Below are 23,473 nucleotides of genomic sequence, written 5' to 3'. Positions count from 1 at the left end.
GTTTTGGTGATTCAGTACAGCTGGTCTATTGTTTATTCACTGTTGTTTACACTTGTTGTTTAGTTGACCCTTTTTTATGTAAACACTGTTCACCATTTATTTACACTTTAAATATTATTGTTTATGGTTTGATTGTGCCTTATTTACTGTTGTTTGGAGTTTGTTTGCACTTTGCAGTTACTTCATGTTGTACAACTGCTCCAATAATAAAAGAATCAATAATAACAGTTGTTTACACTTTGTTTTGTTTGCTGTGCTTTGTTTACTATCGTTTACTGTACATTTATTGTTACTACCGTCATTTCTTCACTGTTTTGTTTGCTGTTGTTTACATTTGTTTGGTTTACTATTGTTTTGTTTATGCTTGTTTGTTTACAATTGTGTACAGTTAATTTACTGTTTTTGTTTAGCAGTTTTTACAGCTGTGTTGTTTATTGTTGCATGTTTACTGTGGCCTACTGTTGTTTGTTTACTGTTGTTTTGTTTGCTGTTGTTTACATTTGTTTGGTTTACTGTTGTTTTGTTTATGCTTGTTTGTTTACAATTGTGTACAGTTAATTTACTGTTTTTGTTTAGCAGTTTTTACAGCTGTGTTGTTTATTGTTGCATGTTTACTGTGGCCTACTGTTGTTTGTTTACTGTTGTTTTGTTTGCTGTTGCCTATTGTTTTTATTTACTTACGTTTATAGTTGTTTTTTCATTGTTGTGTACTGTTTGTTTACAGTTGTCTATTGTTTTTATTTAGATGTGTCTGCAGTTGTTTTGTTTATTGTTGCCAACCATTGTTTGTTTACCATTGTTTTGTTTGCTGTTACTGTTTTTGTTTACTAGTGCTTGTGGCTGCACTGTTCATTGTTGTTTACTGTTCTTTTGTTGACTTTTGTTTACAGTTATTGGTTAACAGTTGTCTACTGTTTATATTCAGAAGTGTTTGCAGTTGTGTTGTTTATTGTTGCTTATTGTTGTATGTTTATCTTTGCCTACCATTGTTTGTTCACTGTTTTGTTTGCTGTTGCCAACTGTTTTTGTTTACTCATGTTTACAGTTGTTTTGTTCATTGTTATTGACTGTTGTTTAGTTATTTGTTTACAGTTGCCTACTGTTTATATTTAGAAATGTTTACAGTTGTTTTGTTTATTGTCATTTCATCGAGCTCAAAAACTCTAAAGTATCATATTATGAGTCAAATTTGACAATTTAACATCACTGCAGCTGTGAAAAATACTATTAGATTTGGTTTCTGTAAACCGTGGGTCAAAAATAAATGAAAAGCAGATTAAAAGACGATTTTAAGCAGAACATTTGGGCGCTACTTTGGCGAATGAATGAATGAATGAATGAATGAATGAATGAATTTACATAAATGGTTGCGTTAAGTTGGCAAGATTTCTTCTTTTAGGGGCAGATAAACTATAACATGCCAAACTAAAATAATTCAGTCTGTTGTTAAATCTGATTTTAATGATGTTTTTTGCTATTTACTGTTATTTTACAACTTCAGTCTCCATCTGTGACAGCTTAACTTTAAAATCTCGTCTCAGGAAGCAGAAGAAACTTTAAAAATGATTAAAATTCCCACTATGAATGTGGCCGAACATACCGTTAGGGTTACTGAATGTGATGCTGGAACTGGTTTGCAAGAGGAAAAACACCCCATAAACTAAATATGGGATGAAGTTCAAGGCTGTAAAATTGTTCCACTCGGAGCTGTAAAATCATTAAAAATTTAGTTTCAGGAGCTTGAGTGGGACGAAAATACGTAATCAGTTTGTTAACAGCAGGAAACTGAAGGGTGACTGATTTTACGTGATTGCGAAACACCCGTGGAAATCTCGATACTGAAACCAACAGGAATCCGCCACCAACACCGACCTCTTTCTGCTCCAGCTCAACCCAACCAAAGCAAACAACGACCACAATCGGCCATTTCAAAGGTCAAGATCAAAGATAACTCCGTTTTCCCCAACAACGGTTGTGAAGACGTCATGTGTTGATCTTCAGTGTCATTTTATGCCAATGAGTGGATGGATTTCACTGAAAATAGCACCCACATGGTGCTCTAAAACCTTTAACAGAAGCTAGAAATGCTACCTTATCAATGAAAAGAGCAATTTAATGATCTAACCAGTTTTATTAATTGGGGTTTCATCAACAAAAAGATGTTAAAAAGCAAAGATTAGCGCCTTGTTGTCCCTCTAAGATCCATTGTGAGCAGTGAAAAACTCCACAGAAGAATCTAAAACACGGTCGTTTTGCTGTTATGCCAGAAAATAGGTGAAATTTAAGACATTTCTACCTCATTAATATGTTTTACCGCAGCTACTTTAAAGTAGAAACATGTTGCAGTTATCTTGCATTGATCATTTTCATACTTTTCAGAGGTGACACCGACAGAGCATCAGTTCTCTCTGATCTTTGAGTTTATATTGTAGTTGGGAGGTCAGATTTAGATTACAGACCAGTATGGAGACAACTAGTCTGCTTAGTTACATCAGAATAAACAACATCTAATCTCCTGCAGCGCCTGCCTGTCTAAAGGCCATTATGACGTTAGAAAAGGGACAGTAATTTTTCCATCTTTTCCCCCACTGTCTCACTTGTACTCAGCGAGTGCATCAATCTTTAGTGATATTTACAGTGTACTCGCACTTCGTTAGCATTTACAAGCCGTATATAACAATAACTCTTTGGAAACAGTAATACTGAGCAAAAATATGACATAATTGTCCAACTTCCTGCTGTCTGTCAGAGCTGTACGCAGAGCAGCTCCAGCGGAAAGTGAGCTCCATTCTCCAGGACTGTACCCCCCCCCCTGCATGGAGAGTTCCTGCTTCATCGTTCAGGTCGACGCTATGTGGTTCCAAAGGGGAGAACCAAGCGGTACAGAGGCAGTTTTGTGCCTGCAGCTGTTGCACACTTGAACAAAAGGGGGATGGGGTCTGAATAGTAACCTCATCACCTTTTGAGGCCTCTGTAGGCCTCCATGTATCATGACTTTTTATGAAGACTGTAGATATCGTGCACCAGGTAGACGATGTTTGTGTTTTTATTTTTTATTCTTGTGGTTGTTTGGGATTGCTGCTTTCCCCTTTTGTAAACAAATTTACCCACGGGTACGAATAAAGAAACCTTGAACCTTGAAAAGGGGTTAAATTTAGTCAAATGTGCACAGAAAGTGCGACAGATTCTTGTCCGGTGTGTCTTTAAAGATCAGACATCGACCATGACTAAAAATGCCGCTTTGTTCAGACGACACAATACCAGAGTTTCCATTCAACTGCACCACCTTTCGTATACGAAATAATTTCTGACAACTCCGATGTCCGTCAACGTGACTCGCCCCCCCAAAAAAATTTCCACCAACGTCACAGAGTCCTTCGGAAAGACAACCTTCCACAGACAGCGCCACAGATATGCTACTCATTAGTAAGTCATTGGGATTTCTGGCCTAAGATAAGACACAACTTTATTAATCCTCTAATCAAAAGCTCACCTGCTTGTTTTATGATGTCCGTTCGGTTGTTGAGATGCCGTGTGTTGCAGCAGAAACCATTTATACCCCTATATTAAAAAATAAAAGTATAGAATTTAATAAATGATTGCATATTGCACCTTGTTTTTGTTCAGTATACATGAAAAGATGGATGGAATCATCAATTTACAATTCTTCTTGAAAAGCTAAGATATTACTATGAGCAATACATGACTGAAGCTAACGGCTACCCTTAAAGAAATGGAGTTAGCTTTAGCGTCGCTAATAAATATCACTTGGGCAAGTTACAATGAGGAGGATGTTAAAGATACAAACTCACCTTTTAAAGGAAAGTCTTCTTACAAACGAGGAAACATCGGTGTTGGACGATGCGCAAAGCCACAAAAGACAAGAATTAAATAGAAGATTGCGGCTAAAATCATCCTGAAGTGCCGTCAAAATGGCGCTAACTTTAAAAACAAGTAAATCTACATGCATAAAGCAAATATATTTATTATTTTATGCTCATTTAAGTTGTTTATGAATTTTTCAGGATTTTAAAGGGGTTTTTTCTTTGCAGAGAGATTTTTTAAATACCTTTTTAAACACCAAAAACGATGTAATTTAATACTTTTTTTATTGTTAAACTGGCAAAAGTATGAAAGCATAAAGGAAAACCAATCTACAATTATGAATTAGTCATATTTGCACAGCTGGATGCAACAATAATTTGTCATTTCTAGTGATGCATTTATCACATTTAAAAGTCACTAAATAAACCGATTAATTTTTTGCAGTATCTCGACAGACACGTGCTTCATTGACAAGCTTCTACGGCATTTTGCGAAAGAAGTTTTAGTAGTTTTCTAGTAGCCAGTGAGGCAAGATTTAAGTTTACCCAGTTCAATACTTTTAGGACTTTTAAAGAACACCCAACACCACAATGCTCAGCTTCATCCTTTTATTGCCTTCAAGTTGGCGAAAGAGCGCACTGCATTCATGAAGCGTGGGCGGCACACCGGTCCACGGAGATCACAGCGGTGGGAGGCTACAGTAGGCACGTCTTCAGATAAATATATATGCAGAGAGTCTCCTGAAAGGACCAAACCAGAGAGTAAAGTGCTAACTTTCCCATCAGCCTCCACTGAAACACCGGCTGTGTCTCAGTCTTCCACTCCAGTAGCAGAAAACGTATATTATTCAGTGTTTTTGGATCGGAGCACCACGTATGAATCATCCGTCGTGTCTTATTGTCCGTAAAAGCAACGTCTGAACTGCTGGAAGAAGTCAGCTTTGTCTTCATGACAGTAAAGTCCGGTTACTGTAAAATTTGCTTCTTATTCTAGCAAAAAAAAAAAAACTCGAAGTCGCACTCCAAAATTAGATATTTATCATATGCCAAAGTGACACCTGCTCTTGTAGAATAATTCACTACACAAAGGAAGTCTGTCGTATAAGAAGGAACCTCATGTCTAGTTTGAGAAGATCGTAACAGCATCATAACCTAAAACAGATTTATACCGTGTTCGTTTAACTTCATTAGAAAACAAAAGGTACGTCACGAGTGAGAATAAATTACTTCTTTCTCCATGTAAAGTTTCAAAAAGGCTACAATAAATTACTAGAAAATATTACTTTAAAATACACGTGTTGATGGTTGATAATTAATCACAAGCTCAGCCACATTCAGCGAGGGAGTGAGATCGTGACACAACATAAATAATAAAAGAGACTAAAAACACTGAAGTGAAGGGACGACCAAAGTCAGAATCTCCAACAGTCGATTTACTTTGTGCTGTATTCCATGAAACAGACGCAGGACGTTGTTTTTCCAGCTGTTTGAGAGTTTCTGGTGAAGCAAAATTACTGCCTTGATCCCCTCCAGTGCGGATAAAGATTAAAAAGTTCTGGGACTATTAGCTTTTTCTTATTTTTTTTTTACCAGAAACTTTGAGGATCTTCACCCGCAGATCTAAAGGATAAAAGGTTGCTCAGTTCTGTTAAGCTGCACAAAACAAAACACTCTCTTGGACACTCTGGACAAATCACATCAGTTAAATACAAATGACAACACAGCATCTGTGTTCGTGTCTAGTTATGATTAAAAAAAAAAAATCGGGCCTCAAAGACGCCATCGTTTTTTAAAATTATTGCCGGTCTAAATCCTCTGACTTAGTTCCTCGCTTCTATTTGGTTGAAAAGCCACACATTAACTGGTGACAAACGACAGCAATACCACCAGCATTACAAATACACAACTTAACAAGACGATTTAGGTTAAAAATGCTACATGTCTCGGCTCTCCTCCAGCCTTCTGGTGTCCAAAGCTTTACCCATCATGTGGATGCGTTTTCAGGTGAACTCATCAGAGCGGTGGCCTCTGCTCCAGGGGCAGACTGTCCACCAGGCACTTCAGCTGCTCCTCGCCCAGTTTGATCTTGTCCTCCAGTTTGCGCTGCTCGATGATGAGGGCCGACTTCATCTTGACGAAGTGTCTGTAGTCGTCCAGGCTCTCGGCGTCCAGGTGAGCCTCCATGACGCCGGAAACCAGATGCTCGCGGCGGTCCAGATTCTCCTTCAGCTCCTTGGCGTCTTCGTGCTGCCGCATCAGCAGCTTCCGCTTTTCTGTCAGGGTTCGCTGATGGAGGACACACATTAGTTATTAGGTAGATAGGTAGGTAGGTAGACATGGTTGGTAGGTATATGGAGGTAGGCAGAAAAGATAATTATAATTATATTAGGATAGAAAGGGTTGTTAGAGTAGGTAGGTAGATATGGTAGGTAGGTATCTATACGTATATAGATAGGTTAGGTAGGTAGGTAAATAGATAGATATGGTTGGTAAACAGAGAAGGCAAGTAGGTAAGTATATAGATAGATGTGGTTGGTAAGTAGGTAAGTAGATATAGTAGTTCGTTAAATAAGGTAGATCGATAGACTGGTAGGTAGATCACTAGGTAGGTATAGTAGGTAGGCAGATATGGAGATATGGTAGGTAGATAGATAGATAGATAGATAGATAGATAGATAGATAGATAGATAGATAGATAGATAGATAGATAGATAGATAGATAGATAGATAGATAGATAGATAGATAGATAGATAGATATGGTTGGTAGGTAGGTAAATAAATAGATAGATATGGTAGGTAGGTCACACAAACTTTCAAAAACTACAAAATTTGTTTGGCTGCTTGCAGGCAGCAGAAACAATGGCCCTCACTTCATTTATTTCCCTTTAAGTAAGAATTGTCAACATGGTTGCAAACAGATGAATCCAAGAGAAAACAGCCAATATTATTTTTCATATGGAGTCCAGTATCGACTATAGAGCTCCGGGAGATGACGTCACACAATCCCGGCATGCAACAGTCGAAATCAAAACACCGCCATATTGGCAGGAAGGCGCGTAGTTTAAACTACTGCCAGCTAACTCCTAAACGTTCTTCAGCGTCGACATCAGAGATATGGTGGACAGTTGTTGCGCCCCGGGATGCCAGAACAGCCGAGGACGAGCAAAAGGGAGAGCATTTTATCGGATTCCCAAAGATCCTGAAAGACGACAGAGGTGGATCACTGCCATAAAACGCGCAAGAAGCGAGCAGAAGAAAACGGAGCGGTGGGAACCCGCAGGCAACGGATTCCGCTTATGCAGCGACCACTTTGTATCAGGTACAGAATCCGTTTCTTAAGCTTTATATCTGATCAGATCTGAATCCCGGTGACAAAGTTAGCCTGTGTCCATTTATACCCCTCAAGGCTTTTATACGCTTTAAGAGATTCACCGGAGTAGGATGAAGGGAAATTTATCAGGTAATTGTAGATGTCAGGGTACCGCAGGTCCGGTAAAAGGTCCGCTCCGACCGCCTCAAGATTCTTAAATAAGATACCGGGGGCATGATATGGATCGGATATGTTTAGTTTATCCAGTTTGTTTGTATATTTTATAATATCGTCCGATTTAAAATGAAAAGTAAACTCAGACGGTGTAAATTTTCTACCAGCGCCATTCATTTTGAAGCGGAGTTTTCTGCCAACATGGCGGCGTAAACAAACGGAGTCACGTGACGTCCGGAGCTCTATTGGAAATATCTAGCTCTTTAGCCGCTAAATGCTGAGTCTCCAACTGAGCATTTTGACTGAAAACAGCCTCTTGTTTGTGCTAAAAATAGATATTAAAATAGTGAGATGCACAGTTTTGGTTGGGGCTGCACAGTGCCGTAGTGGTTAGCACTTTCGCCTTGCAGCAAGAAGATCCCCGGTTCAAATCCCGGGGTGGGCCTGGGATCTTTCTGCATGGAGTCTGCATGTTCTCCCTGTGCATGCGTGGGTTTTCTCCGGGTACTCCGGCTTCCTCCCACAGTCCAAAAATATGCTGAGGTTAATTGATTACTCTAAATTACCCGTAGGTGTGAATGTGAGTGTGATTGTGTGTCTGTAAATGTAGCCCTGTGACAGACTGGTGACCTGTCCAGGGTGTCCCCTGCCTTCACCCGAGTCAGCTGGGATAGACTCCAGTGACCCCAGTGAGGATAAAGCGGTGTATAGAGAATGGATGGATGGATGGACAGTTTGGTTGGTTTGTGTTAAAATAAATATCTTTTTAGTCGCCACGCACTTTGCTGTCTCCCTGTTTTTGTTGCAGACCAAAGCATTACATTTACAAATAGTACAGCTAAACAGTGAGTTAACTTTCTGTGAGTTCATCACTCGCAGAGACACCGTTTAAGAAAAAACTGATGCGTTTTTTCCTTCTCCTTAATGTGACCAGTGCTGTTACCTTCTCCTCCGGCGGTGCCTCGTCCTCCAGGCTGTTGAGGGCGTTCTCCACCCGGGCGAGCCGCCCTGACAGCGACAGCAGCAGGCTCACCACCTTGTCCAGGTCGCCCACAAACATGCGGAACTTATCGAGCTGGTTGGGCTGACAGAGTCGCTGCACGGTGGCCTCCACCTCCCGGCCCAGAGCCTCGTTGTCCTCCACGTCCTCCTGCAGGCTCTGTCTTGCCTCCCGCAGCACCTCCAGCTTCCTCGCCAGGCTGGAGATCAGCTCTTGCTGCAGACGGATGAAGAAGACATAAAAGTTGAAAAACGTGCAGAAAGGAATACCATTTTTCTTGCTTTTCAACGTATGCTTTGCACAGCACCACGTCCAATAAGCCAAGATCTTTCACGAGTTCTACCTTTTTACTGGCCAGGTCGACATCCAGCTCATCCTCGGAGTCCTGGTCCTCCAGCTGCTCCTGCATGTCCTTCATCTTGATGAGGAGCTCAGCTTTGGGAGCTGATGTGTTGTAGTAGGAGGAGCTGGGAACCAGAGAGGCAGCCGCTGATGCAGACACCTCCTCCTCCTCCCTCCTGACACAAACAAACACAAGGTCAAACCGTCCAGAACATGAGGCTGCTTATAGCGCTCTAAAGGTCTAAAATCCTGATTTAAACATGGCGTTGTTTCTCTAAAAGACTAACAAGTGATGTCTTAATCCTTACATACTGCTCATATTTTAGAAGAATTCCCTCACAGTAAGCATCTACATCTAATTTTAGACTACAGATCTATTTAGAATGTGTGAATAGCCCAATGTCACATTAATAAATATATGACCAATCCTGAATAAATGTTTCAGAGAGCAGGGAGAGTGTATTTTTTTAAGTTTGACAACACTCACAGCATCACACCCTTTTATACATAAAACCAAAAATCCATGATGATTTAAATATACTTTACTAAATTCTAAAATGGCACGAACATTTTAGAACTGTTGGAATTCATAATATAACCAGTGTTTACCCACTGCAACCATTAAACACTGTCCCCACTACTGTATCATAAGAAATCATGATTATGAATATTAATTCAACATTTACGCATTAGTACACAAAACATTAAATAATAAAATGCTTATTTCACAGTTTCAAGATTCCCTAAAACCAACATTTTTCTTGATTTGATGCACACTGTTCAAAAAACTTGGAGCACAATTTTTAATTTTTGTGTATTTTGGGTCATTTTAGGAAAAGTCATCAGATTTCAGGCTAAAAGAACGACGTTGAGGGTATTTTCACTGCTGTCTAATGTCAAAACATTGGCATGTAAGAGTTAAAGTCCTTTATTCAATAATAATTACATCGAACACCAAAACAAATGGACAGTAGGCGGACTTATTTTAGCCCGAATTCCCAAATATTCAGATCTGTTCTGAAAATCATTACGATGATAAACTAATTCAGGAGTATAACTGACAAGAAAAAAAGATTTACAATTGTTGTTCTTGACCTCAAAATATGTCAGAAATTGTGCGAAGTGTTCAAACTATTGTCTGCATCCACCAAATGAGAACGTCTGAAGAGGTAGCTGCAACATTTGTCCAGCAGAGGGCAGACTAGACTGAACTGTAAACCGACCTCAAACCTTCATTCACTCATGACTAGCTTCATAGAAAAGATAAAGCTCCCTATTTGGTTCCGAAAATCCAACCGACTGTAAAAAAACTGAAATCAGACGAAGAATTCTCAGCTGTGAGATAATGAACTGCATGATGGAGGTGAGCTGGTTGATGTCTGGCTCTAAGAAATAGCTTTATTATTTGAATTTCAGCCACCAGCAGTGAGCTTTAGATAAACCCATCAGGCATGACATTATGAACACCTGCCTAATATTGTGTTGTGTGGCCCCTATGTGGTCAGAAATGCTCTGAACCATTGGGCCTGGACCAGAGGTTCCTTCAGGGCGTCCTATGGGGTCTGGACCAGGACCTTGGTAGTGGATCCTTTGGGTGCTCTGGGTTGTGCAGTGGGGCCTCTGGGAATCAAACTGGTTCCACTGCATCCTGTTGATGCTTGATCAGAATGAAGTCCAGGAGGTTTGAAGGTCAAACCAACATCTTGGGTGATTGTCATGTTCCTCAAGATGTTCCTGATTGTTTGGTATTTTTGTGATGTGTTGGGGTGTATTTTCCTGCAGCGGTAGGGCAGTGACGTTTGGGATTGTTATTTTCATAAGGGAGTGTGTTTGTTCTGGGACAATGTTTATTTTGGTCTCTACATCTCTTCACTATAGACGCCAAAATCCAAGGTTTTCCAGCAGAACATCACATAGAACCAATATGATCGATATTATTCACTTCTCCTGCCAGTGGTCCTAATGTTGTGGCTGATTGGTGTATTTTTCTGTGGTTTCCTACCTGGGGGATGAGGTGGGCAGCCTGGAGCCAGCAGAGGCCCTCCTGCGCTGCTGGGCCCCCTCCAGGATCTGCTCCTCTGTAGGGAAGAGTCCCTCCATCAGGTCCATGGTGGTCTTCCTGCCACTCTGGTCCAGGATGTCCACCAGGGACTTGTCTTTGCCCATGATGTCCCTCGCTAGCTCCTCCCTCTTGGCGTCTTCCTCTGAGCGTTGGGCCCCTGGTGAGCCGGGTTCCTGGGCCGGTGCCGGAGCCTGGCGGGTGTAAGCGCTGAACAGGGATGAGGCCGGGCGCTCGGAGATGCTCAGGGAGGGGATTTGTGACGGAGGCTGGAAGATGCTGCCGGTGTCGCTGCTCTGAGGCAGGTAGGCCCGACCTTCCCGCTCAGAGCTGCTCTCGGCGTGGACGATCTTCACCGGGACTTTCCTCACCGGACTGCTCACCTCCATCACCGGTTCATTTTCTGACCTGGATAAGGAACAAAGCTCAGGATCGATCGTAGACATAGCAATTTTCTCTACAGATTCAGACAGTTTGGTGTCACGGTGACATTCCTAAATGCTCCAAAGTCTCATGGTATAGCACCTTGGTAGAGTTCCCTCACTTTTTAGTTAACGTCTAAAATAAACAGTTGGGTATCAACGGCAACGAAAGTGACCGTGTATGAAAAAACTGTTTTAAAACATGAACAGAGGATCCTGAAGCAGCTCTCAGACATTATAGTTCCTGACTATTACCTTTATGAAGATGCTACAGAGCAGGCAAACACAAAAAACATCACTTTAAACTCTCCTCTATTCCCACTCACTGCTTAATAAACAAACAGTTCAGTCTAAACTCTTAATATGTCCAGCCACATATTCCATCTAATAAATCTGTGGATTTCAGTTTTTCCAGCATTGTGTAGCTGTCTACACAACATGCAATACGGTGCTGCTACTAGTTAAATATATACATAGGTTTGTTTTTATCCTATTTTATCAAATTGTACTATACTATTTATGAAGCAAACACGTGCTTCATTTCTTTCTCATCTTCATAATGGTCAACATTTTCAATTCCCCACATAGTTTATTCTCTTTAAATGATGCCATTATATTCTTTTAAGTGAATAAATTTTGAAAGGCTTGTATTAAATCACTGAAACTATTAATGGAATGGATGTGAGGACACCGGGACACTACGTTTTTCAGCATCCTATACTTGTAATTTCACTTATTTTCAAAACCTGCAAAAGCAGTAGTTGTAAAATTAATGCCAAAATCTCTTCGATTATTTCCGCTTGGGACAGAAATCCTTCCAAAGACGAAAAAAACTCCCTTTAAGATGAGCTACATTCGTAAATAAAAATGCATTGCTTTAAAAAAAAAAAAAAAAAAGTCAAATTTTTCATTTTTGTGGATAAAATAGGTCAAAAAATGAAACCGCAAACTCCAACACAGGGGAAAAAAAGGTACAGGTTTGATGTTAGAAAACACATACAGCAGTCAGGAATCTAAAGGACGAATCGCAAAGTTGAACTGCAGTGGGAGTCAGAGGTTTTAACAAAATTACAGCCTCCAGTTTGAACACAAACTCATCTGGCTCATTCGTACGACTTAAATCCTCTCACAAATTTGTAATCTTTATCTTTTCTTTCTGCACTGTCACTATACTTTTTCTTTTCTCTTTCTTGAACTTGTTTACCCAAAACCATGACTCAAAGCTCCTTCCACTGGAGCAGAAGCTTTCCATAACCGGGGGCAGACTTGAAGCTCTGTGGCTAAGCTGCTTACCTGAGCGCTGACTCGTCCTGCACGGACACGGTGGGTGGTTTGTCGGTCAGCCTCAGTGGCGCGAACTGTGGCGACGGAGACCGAACTCCATCCGCCGAGGGAAGCGTCAGAGCGGCCGTGCAGGTAGGAAATGGGGATGAGGAACAGGAAGGTGGCGGCTCCTTCTCCTTCTCCTCCTCATTGCCTCCTTTACTCATGTCTGGTCCGGGCGTCCCGCTGAGGTGAGGAGAGCTGGCCGGGGTGGGGCCGGAGGAGGAGGCCCGGGCAGCACCATGGTGCTGGGCGTCGGAGGCAGAGCCGGACGGAGGCTGGAGAGCCGCCGGGTTTGCCTGGGCGCCAGCGAGGAATTCCTGGGACAAGGATGTGGTTTCTGGGCCTAAATGGGGCCTGGGTGGCGGCAGCAGGCTCTTGGTTTGCGGAGGCTGGGCCGGGAGCTCGGAGCCAGGGCTGGGGCTGAGGCTGCGAGGCCCAGAGGAGAGTGTGGGGTGGGAGGGACTGGCTGCGTCCGGTTTGGTCCTGTGGTCGGAGAGGCCTGGGACGAGGCCATCGTTTCTGGGGAGCGACGGGAGCAACTGTGGGCTGTGGTCGGGATCACACCACAGCCGGCTCTCCGCCTTCCCTCTGGAGGTCAAAAAAGACAAACCTCGTCAGTACCTGATGTCAAAAAGTCATCAAAGCAGTAAATAGGAGGAATCAGAGAATGAAAGAAACTAAGTCCTCGCTGTTTACTGATTCTAGATCATTTGACATGGACATTCACTGGATATTATTTTATAGAACACGTTAAAAAAGTCACTCCTCTTACTTTAAAATTTATGTGACTGTAACAAAAAGGCAGCTTTGTCACAAGTCTTCTGGAAATATGGCAAAATCTGTCAAAAATATACATACAGTGAGTGTTTGGTTAAATGTACCATTTTCACCTCAACTAGGTGCTTTTGGTTTCCGTCCACATTTGTCTGGTGTATCTTTGAATTGGTGAAGTTCAACTAATTTTGTTGAATTGTTTCTTCATCAGTCCACAGGTTCTTGATGGGTTTAAGTCAGGACTTTGGGGAGACCAGTCTAAAACCTTCATTATAGCCTGACTGAACCATTTCTTTACCACATCTGATGTGTGTTTGGGCTCATTGTTTTGTTGAAACATCCAGCTGCTGATGGTTTTAGGTTTTCCTGAAGAATGTGTAGGCAATCTTTCTTCTTCATTATTCCATTTACTTTTTGTAAAGATTGACAAAACACAGAATGATACTCCCACCACCATGCTTGGCAGTAAGTTCGGTGTTCTTGGGGTTAAAGGTCTGACCTTCTCTCTGAAGAACATATTTCTGGTCATTGTGGTCAAACAGCTTAATTTTTGTTTCATTTTACCACAGAATTTTCCTACAGAAGTTATAGGAGTCATTCGAAACTCAATCCATGATGTTCATGATCTTTACAAGTGGATGTAAACTTTGGCTCATGACTGGATAGATAGGTAGATAGAGTTGGTTGCTTGGTAGGTAGGTAGGTAGTTAGATTTGATAGGTGGGTAGTTATGGTAGATAGGTAGATCAATCCATGATGTACATGGTCTTTAGAAGTGGATGTAAACTTTTGTTCATGACTGGATAGATAGGTAGATAGAGTTGGTTGGTTGGTTGGTAGGTAGGCAGTTAGATTTGATAGGTAGGTAGTTATGGTAGGTAGATCAATCCATGATGTACATGGTCTTTAGAAGTGGATGTAAACTTTTGTTCATGACTGGATAGATAGGTAGATAGAGTTGGTTGGTTGATTGGTTGGTTGGTAGGTAGGTAGTTAGATTTGATAGGTGGGTAGTTATGGTAGATAGGTAGATCAATCCATGATGTACATGGTCTTTAGAAGTGGATGTAAACTTTTGTTCATGACTGGATAGATAGGTAGATAGAGTTGGTTGCTTGGTTGGTAGGTAGGTAGGTAGTTAGATTTGATAGGTGGGTAGTTATGGTAGATAGGTAGATCAATCCATGATGTACATGGTCTTTAGAAGTGGATGTAAACTTTTGTTCATGACTGGATAGATAGGTAGATAGAGTTGGTTGCTTGGTTGGTTGGTAGGTAGGCAGTTAGATTTGATAGGTAGGTAGTTATGGTAGGTAGATCAATCCATGATGTACATGGTCTTTAGAAGTGGATGTAAACTTTTGTTCATGACTGGATAGATAGGTAGATAGAGTTGGTTGGTTGATTGGTTGGTTGGTAGGTAGGTAGTTAGATTTGATAGGTGGGTAGTTATGGTAGATAGGTAGATCAATCCATGATGTACATGGTCTTTAGAAGTGGATGTAAACTTTTGTTCATGACTGGATAGATAGGTAGATAGAGTTGGTTGCTTGGTTGGTTGGTAGGTAGGTAGTTAGATTTGATAGGTGGGTAGTTATGGTAGATAGGTAGATCAATCCATGATGTACATGGTCTTTAGAAGTGGATGTAAACTTTTGTTCATGACTGGATAGATAGGTAGATAGAGTTGGTTGCTTGGTTGGTTGGTAGGTAGGTAGTTAGATTTGATAGGTGGGTAGTTATGGTAGATAGGTAGATCAATCCATGATGTACATGGTCTTTAGAAGTGGATGTAAACTTTTGTTCATGACTGGATAGATAGGTAGATAGAGTTGGTTGCTTGGTTGGTAGGTAGGTAGGTAGTTAGATTTGATAGGTGGGTAGTTATGGTAGATAGGTAGATCAATCCATGATGTACATGGTCTTTAGAAGTGGATGTAAACTTTTGTTCATGACTGGATAGATAGGTAGATAGAGTTGGTTGCTTGGTTGGTTGGTAGGTAGGCAGTTAGATTTGATAGGTAGGTAGTTATGGTAGGTAGATCAATCCATGATGTACATGGTCTTTAGAAGTGGATGTAAACTTTTGTTCATGACTGGATAGATAGGTAGATAGAGTTGGTTGGTTGATTGGTTGGTTGGTAGGTAGGTAGTTAGATTTGATAGGTGGGTAGTTATGGTAGATAGGTAGATCAATCCATGATGTACATGGTCTTTAGAAGTGGATGTAAACTTTTGTTCATGACTGGATAGATAGGTAGATAGAGTTGGTTGCTTGGTTGGTTGGTAGGTAGGTAGTTAGATTTGATAGGTGGGTAGTTATGGTAGATAGGTAGATCAATCCATGATGTACATGGTCTTTAGAAGTGGATGTAAACTTTTGTTCATGACTGGATAGATAGGTAGATAGAGTTGGTTGCTTGGTTGGTTGGTAGGTAGGTAGTTAGATTTGATAGGTGGGTAGTTATGGTAGATAGGTAGATCAATCCATGATGTACATGGTCTTTAGAAGTGGATGTAAACTTTTGTTCATGACTGGATAGATAGGTAGATAGAGTTGGTTGCTTGGTTGGTTGGTAGGTAGGTAGTTAGATTTGATAGGTAGGTAGTTATGGTAGGTAGGTAGGTAGAACAATCCATGATGTACATGGTCTTTAGAAGTGGATGTAAACTTTTGTTCATGGCTGTATGTGCTTTTTTGTAGTGATCCAGGGAAGAAATGACATGAGTCAGAGGTTATTCGGGGTTTTTTTGTGTCAAACCACATCTCTGACGAGGAAAAACAAGTCTGTAATTCTGGTGATTTTAGTACATCTAGTGCATACATTATGAAGAGAATACTGTGAAGGAAAAATTACATTCTTTCCCCTTATTGAGGTATTTCATCATAGCTGTTAGCTGAAGACATCCCAGAATATCATGCAGGTTTCATCTGTCAACTACAGTCATCTTAAATCAAATTGTAGAACCTATAAATCACCTTGAATTATCCTACAGGTCACCACCTTTGACCTCTGTTCTTATTTGTTTCTCCCAAACTGAGGCTGGGAGCACATTCAGGCCCTCTCTGTCTCTAATATGACCCTGAGAAAGGCAGATGCTGCAAAAGAAGGTACGTGAGATAGAGATAAATGCTGTAAGAACAGCATGACTTGGGTAAGATTAGATATTGTCTAGTTGACGTTTTTGAGTAGACAAGTTGTCTCTATATTGAGCCGTAATCTGAATGTAGCATTCCTCCCAACTCCTTATATACCTAAAGTTGAAGAGAATCCTCAGAATTGATGCTGCCAGCGCTCACATCACTTCTTCTGATATCAGTAAACCTTATTCTCAACATAAGCCATCTGAGTCTCCACAGTGTCTCTGAATCTGCCTCCTCGTTCGTCTCTCAACATCGCAGAATTCCCTAACAAATACATATAATGTTCTGATGGGAAACCCTGAATCCTGACATTCATGTGGTTGTTTGACATTGACCACCCACCTAAACATTGCAGGTCAACCTACCCCCCGACCCCCCATGACAACAGTAGTACTTGATGCCAGTTTCCACCTTCAGCAGGACAAATTACCCCAATACACCACAAAAAACTGCTCAGGAGTGGCCCGGGGAACACGACTGAGCTAAGGTGGTCCCAGATCCAAATCTTACTGAGCATCTGTGGGATGTGCCAGGATCAGCCTAATCTAGACAAATCCAACTCTGCAACCCACAGAATCCACTGAACATCCCCAGAGGTCCTGTATCCATGCCCTACTGGGTCAGAAGACTTTTAGCAGCATAAAGGAGACCAGCACAATATTAGGCAGGTGGTCATAATGCTATGGCTGATCAGTGTGTAGAGTATCAATACGACGATTTTTCCTCAGCTTATTTTGCAAACTAAGGATCAAGATAAACACTGACGTGCATAGAGTACAAGAGGATGTTCATCTGTAAAAGCACAGACATGTTGACTCCACAAACATGCTGACTGATGGGTTTATCTGAGCTACATTGATGGACCCTCTGCCTGTTGAGTCGTAGGTTTAGAGGATTTAGTGATGGTCAGAGCGAGCGTGATACAGTTCAGGAAACCTGAGCCATGAGTGTGAAAACCTAAACACTGAGGTTGGATTAGATGTGAGCCGAGACAGAGACAGCAGCAGACGCTTCTTATGTAAAAGATGATTTTCCAGTTAATATTGCCAGTATTTAGCCTTTTTGTAAACATCATCATTACAATTATTGCTTTTAGGTTTTGCAAAAAGGTCAAAACTTGTTCTTTTACCGTCTTCGGCAATCAGACACCACTCTCTGGTGTACGGTTTATATTTTCAGATATATTTCAACTGTCGACAATTAAAGTATGATAATGCAGAGATGACATCATCTATGTAAAATATCTTTAGCGGAAATGCTGCAGACTTTAGGCTTAGTCTCCGAGCCTTTTCATACTTGTAAGTTTTCTGTCAGTTTTGGTTCCAAATTCCAAAAACTTTCAGCATTCTCTCTGTGTGCCGAGTCTCCATGTACTTGACATTGACTGATTTGCAACTAGATGCCCAGAAGTCTATCCAGATCATCATAAAAAGGAAATTTGTCCTCCTCCGTGGTCGATGCACCACTTTTTCTAATCTTTCTGCACACTCTTGCTGTAGTTTCTTTACCTTCAAGTGGCTTTGCTCTCCCATCCCTGGAGTTTCTAACTTATTAATTTCTTAAAACATCACCAGACCATATTTTAAAGAAACAGTAAGCCTCCTCCTCTCCTGATGTGCTCATTCTTCTTGTTCCGATTCTGGAAAACCTGCTGTAGTTTTCTATAATTAATCTGAAAGTCAGAACCATCCGAAAAACGTGTTTATGCTAGAAACTAATCAAGCCATGGTTCAGTTTTATCCACCTCTTCATCGGACCGAGGTTGAGCTGTTTGGAGTGGACTGTGGTAGAAGGAGGAAAAAATTCAACTGAAAAGTCCAAACCAAACGAGTTAGATGTGAAAGAGTTCCGAAATATTTAAAAGCTTGAAATATTCCCTCAGTAACTGTTTAAAACAACTAATCATTATTACTGGCACACTGATTAACAGAAGGCACAGTACAGGTTTATATTTTGAAGTTTTAGGATTAAACTAATTTCTCAAAACCATCTTCGAGTTCAGTTTATAAAATAATATTCTGGATAATGCTGCCCATTAAAAAGGTTCATGGTGTAACACTAGAAAGAACGAATTTGAGAAGCACTTAAGCTGACGCCTCTTAGTGAAAGGTATGTGGGAAAATGAGGCTGAATTTAGTTTTTCCTGAAAGGTGTTTATGTTGCACCAACAAAAGGAGCAACTACTTCGACATTTACCAAAGACACTGATCACATATGCAGCAGATAAGTGTTCTTTGTCAACAGCGGCTTAAGGATGAACTGATACACTCCCGACCGGCCGTAAATCTCCTCAAACTGGACAGACACTTTTGTAAATCTGGGTGTTGCTGATGACTGGATTCCAGGAGATACTGTTCACCTCAACATGAGCCCCAATAGCAGAAGATAAAGTTGTAAAAGGATCTAGTGTGTTGGAAAATGATCACTTCCTTTCAGCTCAGGAAACCTGAAGGGAGAAACTGAGACCTGTTCTCTTTCTGCATGAAGATCTCACAGACCAACCACATTCCACATTTACATGAAAATTTTCTTTTTGCCGGATGTTCCAGAGAAATTGACAAGTTGGAATGAGCCAGGAGGCGTCTGGCATCTGTTTCCATCCCACATAGAAAGTGCTGTGATCCCCTGTTTGACTTTTCCTTGACCTCGGTCATTTGGGTATTTACACACGTGGACAAAATTGTTGGTACCCCTCAGTTAAAGAAGGAAAAACCCACAATTCTCACTGAAATCACTTGAAACTCACAAAAGTAACAATAAATAAAAATTTATTGAAAATTAAATAATCAAAAACAGTCATTACTTTTGAATTGTTGATTAACATAATTATTTAAAAAAACAAACTAATGAAACAGGCCTGGACAAAAATGATGGTACCTCTATAAAAGATTGAAAACTATTTGACCAGAGTGACATGATTAACTCAGGTGTGTCATTTAATTGACATCACAGGTGTTTCCAAACTCATAATCAGTCAGTCTGCCTATTTAAAGGGAGACAAGTAGTCACCCTGCTGTTTGGTGAAAAGGTGTGTACCACACTGAACATGGACAACAGAAAGCGAAGGAGAGAATTGTCCCAGGACATCCGAAAAAAAAAATTATAGACAAGCATCTTAAAGGTAAAGGCTATAAGACCATCTCTAAACAGCTTGAAGTTCCTGTGACAACAGTGGCTCATATTATTCAGAAGTTCAAGACCCACGGGACAGTAGCCAACCTCCCTGGACGTGGCCGCAAGAGGAAAATTGATGACAAATTGAAGAGACAGATCGTTGGAATTGTATCCAAAGAGCCCAGAGCAACCTCCAAAGAAATTAAAGGTGAACTCCAAGGCCAAGGTACATCAGTGTCAGATGGCACCATTCGTCGTTGTTTGAGCCAAAGTGGACTTCATGGGAGACGACCAAGGAGGACACCACTGCTGAAAAAAACTCATAAAAAAGCCAGACTGGAATTTGCAAAAATGCATGTTGACAAGCCACAAAGCTTCTTGGAGAATGTCCTTTGGACAGATGAGACCAAACTGGAGCTTTTTGGTAAGGCACATCAACTCTATGTTCATAGACTCAAAAACCAAGCGTACGAAGAAAAGAACACTGTCCCTACGGTGAAACATGGAGGAGGCTCAGTAATGTTTTGGGGCTGCTTTGCTGCATCTGGCACAGGGTGTCTTGAAAGTGTGCAAGGTACGATGAAATCTGAAGACTATCAAGGCATTCTGGAGAGAAATGTGCTGCCTAGTGTCAGAAAGCTTGGTCTCAGTCGCAGGTCATGGGTCTTCCAACAGGACAACCATCCAAAACACACAGCCAAAAACACCCAAGAATGGCTGAGAGAAAAGCGTTGGACTATTCTAAAGTGGCCTTCTATGAGCCCAGATCTGAATCCCATTGAACATATGTGGAAGGAGCTGAAACATGCCATTTGGAGAAGACACCCATCAAACCTGAGACAACTGGAGCTGTTTGCTCATGAGGAGTGGGCCAAAATACCTGTTGACAGCTGCAGAACGCTCATTGACAAATACAGAAAGCGTTTAATTGCAGTGATTGCCTCAAAAGGTTGTGCAACAAAATATTAAGTTATGGGTACCATCATTTTTGTCCAGCCCTATTTCATTAGTTTGTTTTTTTAAATAATTATGTTAATCAACAATTCAAAAGTGATGGCTGATTTTGATTATTTAATTTTCAATACATTTTTATTTATTGTTACTTTTGTGAGTTTCAAGTGATTTCAGTGAGAATTGTGGGTTTTTCCTTCTTTAACTGAGGGGTACCAACAATTTTGTCCACGTGTGTATTTCATTGAACTCTTAGGAGCAATAAACTCAATATAATCAAAGTCAGAATGAAGAAAACTCCATATTTAGTTTTTTAGTTTCATTATTTTCATGCAATTTTAAGTGCTAAATCTTAGAATCACCTGGAGGTTAAACTGCTCTGCTGGGCCTGAGGGTCCCTCCATGGAGAAGGAATATTCTGAAAGAGAAAACCAAAGTTAAGGGTTTCATTGCTAAATATAAGTGTGTCAGTGTTCAAACAACGAAACAACTAGCATTTAAACTTTGACCTTGATGTTATCTAAATGAAATGAATTCCAAATTTTACCTGAAAATAAAGAGTAAGTTTTCGTTGCCCAGACCTGTCAGAATTTCAACTAAAGGCAGCAGATTACACAACAGCCACAAACATTGTGATTTAAGTTCATGCCTTAACCCTTAGGATTATGTATAATGCAGAAACCCACATACCTGTGTACAGAAGTCAGCAGAAGGAGAAGATCTGGATCTCTCATGGATGCAGATGGCCTTCTCTTCAGCACCTGCATCTAAGATGTTCTCCGCTGAGTGATATCTCCCTTGCGTCTTGGCTTCCAATGACTTCTTCTGCTTGTTCCATGTGGCCTGATACTCAGCGAAGGTCCCGAGCCTCTGCTGCTCCAGTAACACATGTCCAGGACTGAGGTGGTTGGGGTCTGTGGATGGGTTAGTCTCCTCTGGCTCTCTGGGAGGAGAGCTCTCTTTGGGTTTGCCTGTCTCATCGAGATCTGTGTTCAAGTTCTGACCCAACTTCAGCACAGGCCTCGAGAAGGCCGGTTTGGCCTCAAACAACTTCCTTCGTTCACCAAATGAGCCTGTCTGGGACTCCCCCTCCACTCCCACTTTGTCTATCTTGTCAGGCTCTGAAAAGGAGTGCGTCCTCTTTGCCAGGTGGAACCGCTTACGTCCTCTGATGCGTCCGTTGGTTTTAAGTACCGGTGCCTCTGGTCCCAGAGGCTCCAAGTCCCGTCTCTGGAAGGAGGTGGCCTGGAGCACCCTGGCTTGTGCTTCTTTTAAGTGGTCCTTGTAGGTATTTGAGAAGGAGACACCAGAAGATGTAGATGTCTCCATTGATCTCCACTCCTCTGCTTCTTCATCTTCTGCATCACAAGTCAGGGTTGCAGCACTGCGGCTCTTTTGCAGCTGGGCTCGCTTCTGTTGGATCTCCTTGCGGAGGGTGGTGGCATAGCGGTCACTGCGGCGATTTGCTTTTCCATTGCTGGCAGCCATGGTGTCACCGGGGTCCTGGGTGGGCATCACACTTGTGGTGGAGGCTGATGGTTGCCTCTCTGACAGACCCCTACTTTCTTGGGCCAGGGAGTGAAGAAGGGGCGTCTTCAGGGGGGATATTCTGTTATCTTCTTGAGGTACCCAGGGGTCCTGGTGCCTTGAAATATTAATCTTATGATCACTACTTTGATGTGTTGAGTAGTGTCTTTTCATGTCATTAGAATGTCCTTCGCCTCTTTTTGCAGTGTCCTCTGGGCTTCGGCTTTGAACAGAACATTCAGAAGCCTGGTGGTCGTAGTATAGACCATTCCCCAAATGAGAATGACCATTGCGCTCCTTATTTTCGCAGTAAGGCATCTGGGACTGAGGTAGAGAGTACTTTCCCTTAACGTTTGTCTTCATGGAACTTGAAAAGCCTGCTTCGTTGCTGTTTACCCAAAGGGGTTTCTCTGTTTCCCCCCTCCAGCCCTCTGATTTGCCCTGCCAGGCTTTGTGCTCAGCAGTCTGAACCGAATGCTTACTTAGGCCTTGCCAGTATCTGTTGTGCCTCCCACTCTCCAGGTTTGGGTTTGCAACAAAACTCGTCATGGATGCTGTAGAGTTTCGTATCTGTTTGCGACTGAAAGCGTTTGTGGGCAGATCCTGGAGGCTGCGGTAGTAGCTTCCTACGCTTTGAGTCTTAGTGGGAGGAGCTGTTCTTGTCTGCAAGTAGAAGGGGCTTTCGTCACTGTACTGCCTCTGGTGGGCAGGAAGTTGGCTGTAATGAGACTGTCTGACGTCGTTGCTGGATAAAGAGAAGAGTTTGTTGGGGTGCAGCTGGTTATGGTTGTGGTCAGCTGCCGTGCTGGGATGGTGAAAGTCTTTGGTGGGCAAAGGGTTGAAGCTACGTCTGACCTCTGAGGGTTTATCCTGGTGAGACCTGAGGCCATTGTGGTTGTTGGTTTCTGTCAGTTTTTCACTTGATCTGCCATGGCTCTTTGCTGGACCACTGGGCCCTTCAGAGTAAGGAAACACCTTTGTGGCTGCAAAACTGTCACTGCGTAGGGGAGGAGGTGGAGGAGGAGGTGACTGGGACTTTTTCTTCTCTGGTACCTGCCACACTGGACCAATGCTTGGCCTCCCTGGAAAGGAAACCCGAGAAGCAGGCTGATCCTCTGCCCTTGACCCCTCCCAGCCTCCGTTCCCCAGTGCTGGCTGCAGGTACCTGGGACGCTCAGTCTGCTGAGGTCCTTCACTCTGAAGGCCTTTGAAGAAAATGTTCTCGGTGCTGGTTCCCTTCCGACCAGGTGTGCTGGGGTCAAGAACAGGAGGGCTGGAACCGCTGGAGAAGCAGCTGACCCCAGTGTCTCTTTTGCCTCCTGGTCCAGAGAGCGGCTCAGCACTGCTGATGTATTTAGTTGGGGAAAGACGAGCTGGTGAGTAGGGATGGGAGGGACGCTCCAGTCTCTCCATGTTTTTCACTGAGCTGAACTGACTGGTTAGCTGATGCTGGGTGTTCTGGTCCCCTTGAGCGGCTGACTCTTTGGGCCTGGAGTGGATCATC

At 42.0% G+C, this 23,473-nt stretch overlaps 1 protein-coding gene across 1 annotated transcript in view; it reads right to left on the bottom strand.

The window, feature by feature from the left end:
- Positions 1-4,419: 4,419 nt before the first annotated feature.
- Positions 4,420-23,473, bottom strand: part of LOC110969941 (protein Shroom2-like) — a 46,285-nt gene continuing 27,231 nt past the window's right edge. The window contains exons 6-12 of the mRNA XM_051942338.1: positions 21,133-23,458; positions 20,818-20,860; positions 12,426-13,068; positions 10,654-11,118; positions 8,653-8,827; positions 8,253-8,525; positions 4,420-6,110 (exon numbers count right to left, since the gene is read on the bottom strand). Of these exons, the coding sequence (XP_051798298.1) occupies positions 5,838-6,110; positions 8,253-8,525; positions 8,653-8,827; positions 10,654-11,118; positions 12,426-13,068; positions 20,818-20,860; positions 21,133-23,458 (4,198 nt within the window). The 3' untranslated portion in view covers positions 4,420-5,837. The remainder of the gene's footprint in view (positions 6,111-8,252; positions 8,526-8,652; positions 8,828-10,653; positions 11,119-12,425; positions 13,069-20,817; positions 20,861-21,132; positions 23,459-23,473) is intronic.

The sequence above is a fragment of the Acanthochromis polyacanthus genome, chromosome 22, assembly GCF_021347895.1.
Source record: "Acanthochromis polyacanthus isolate Apoly-LR-REF ecotype Palm Island chromosome 22, KAUST_Apoly_ChrSc, whole genome shotgun sequence".
Lineage (NCBI taxonomy): Eukaryota > Metazoa > Chordata > Actinopteri > Pomacentridae > Acanthochromis > Acanthochromis polyacanthus.
The sequence above is the reverse complement of the archived record's forward strand: the minus strand, read 5'-3'. Positions and strand labels throughout refer to the sequence as shown.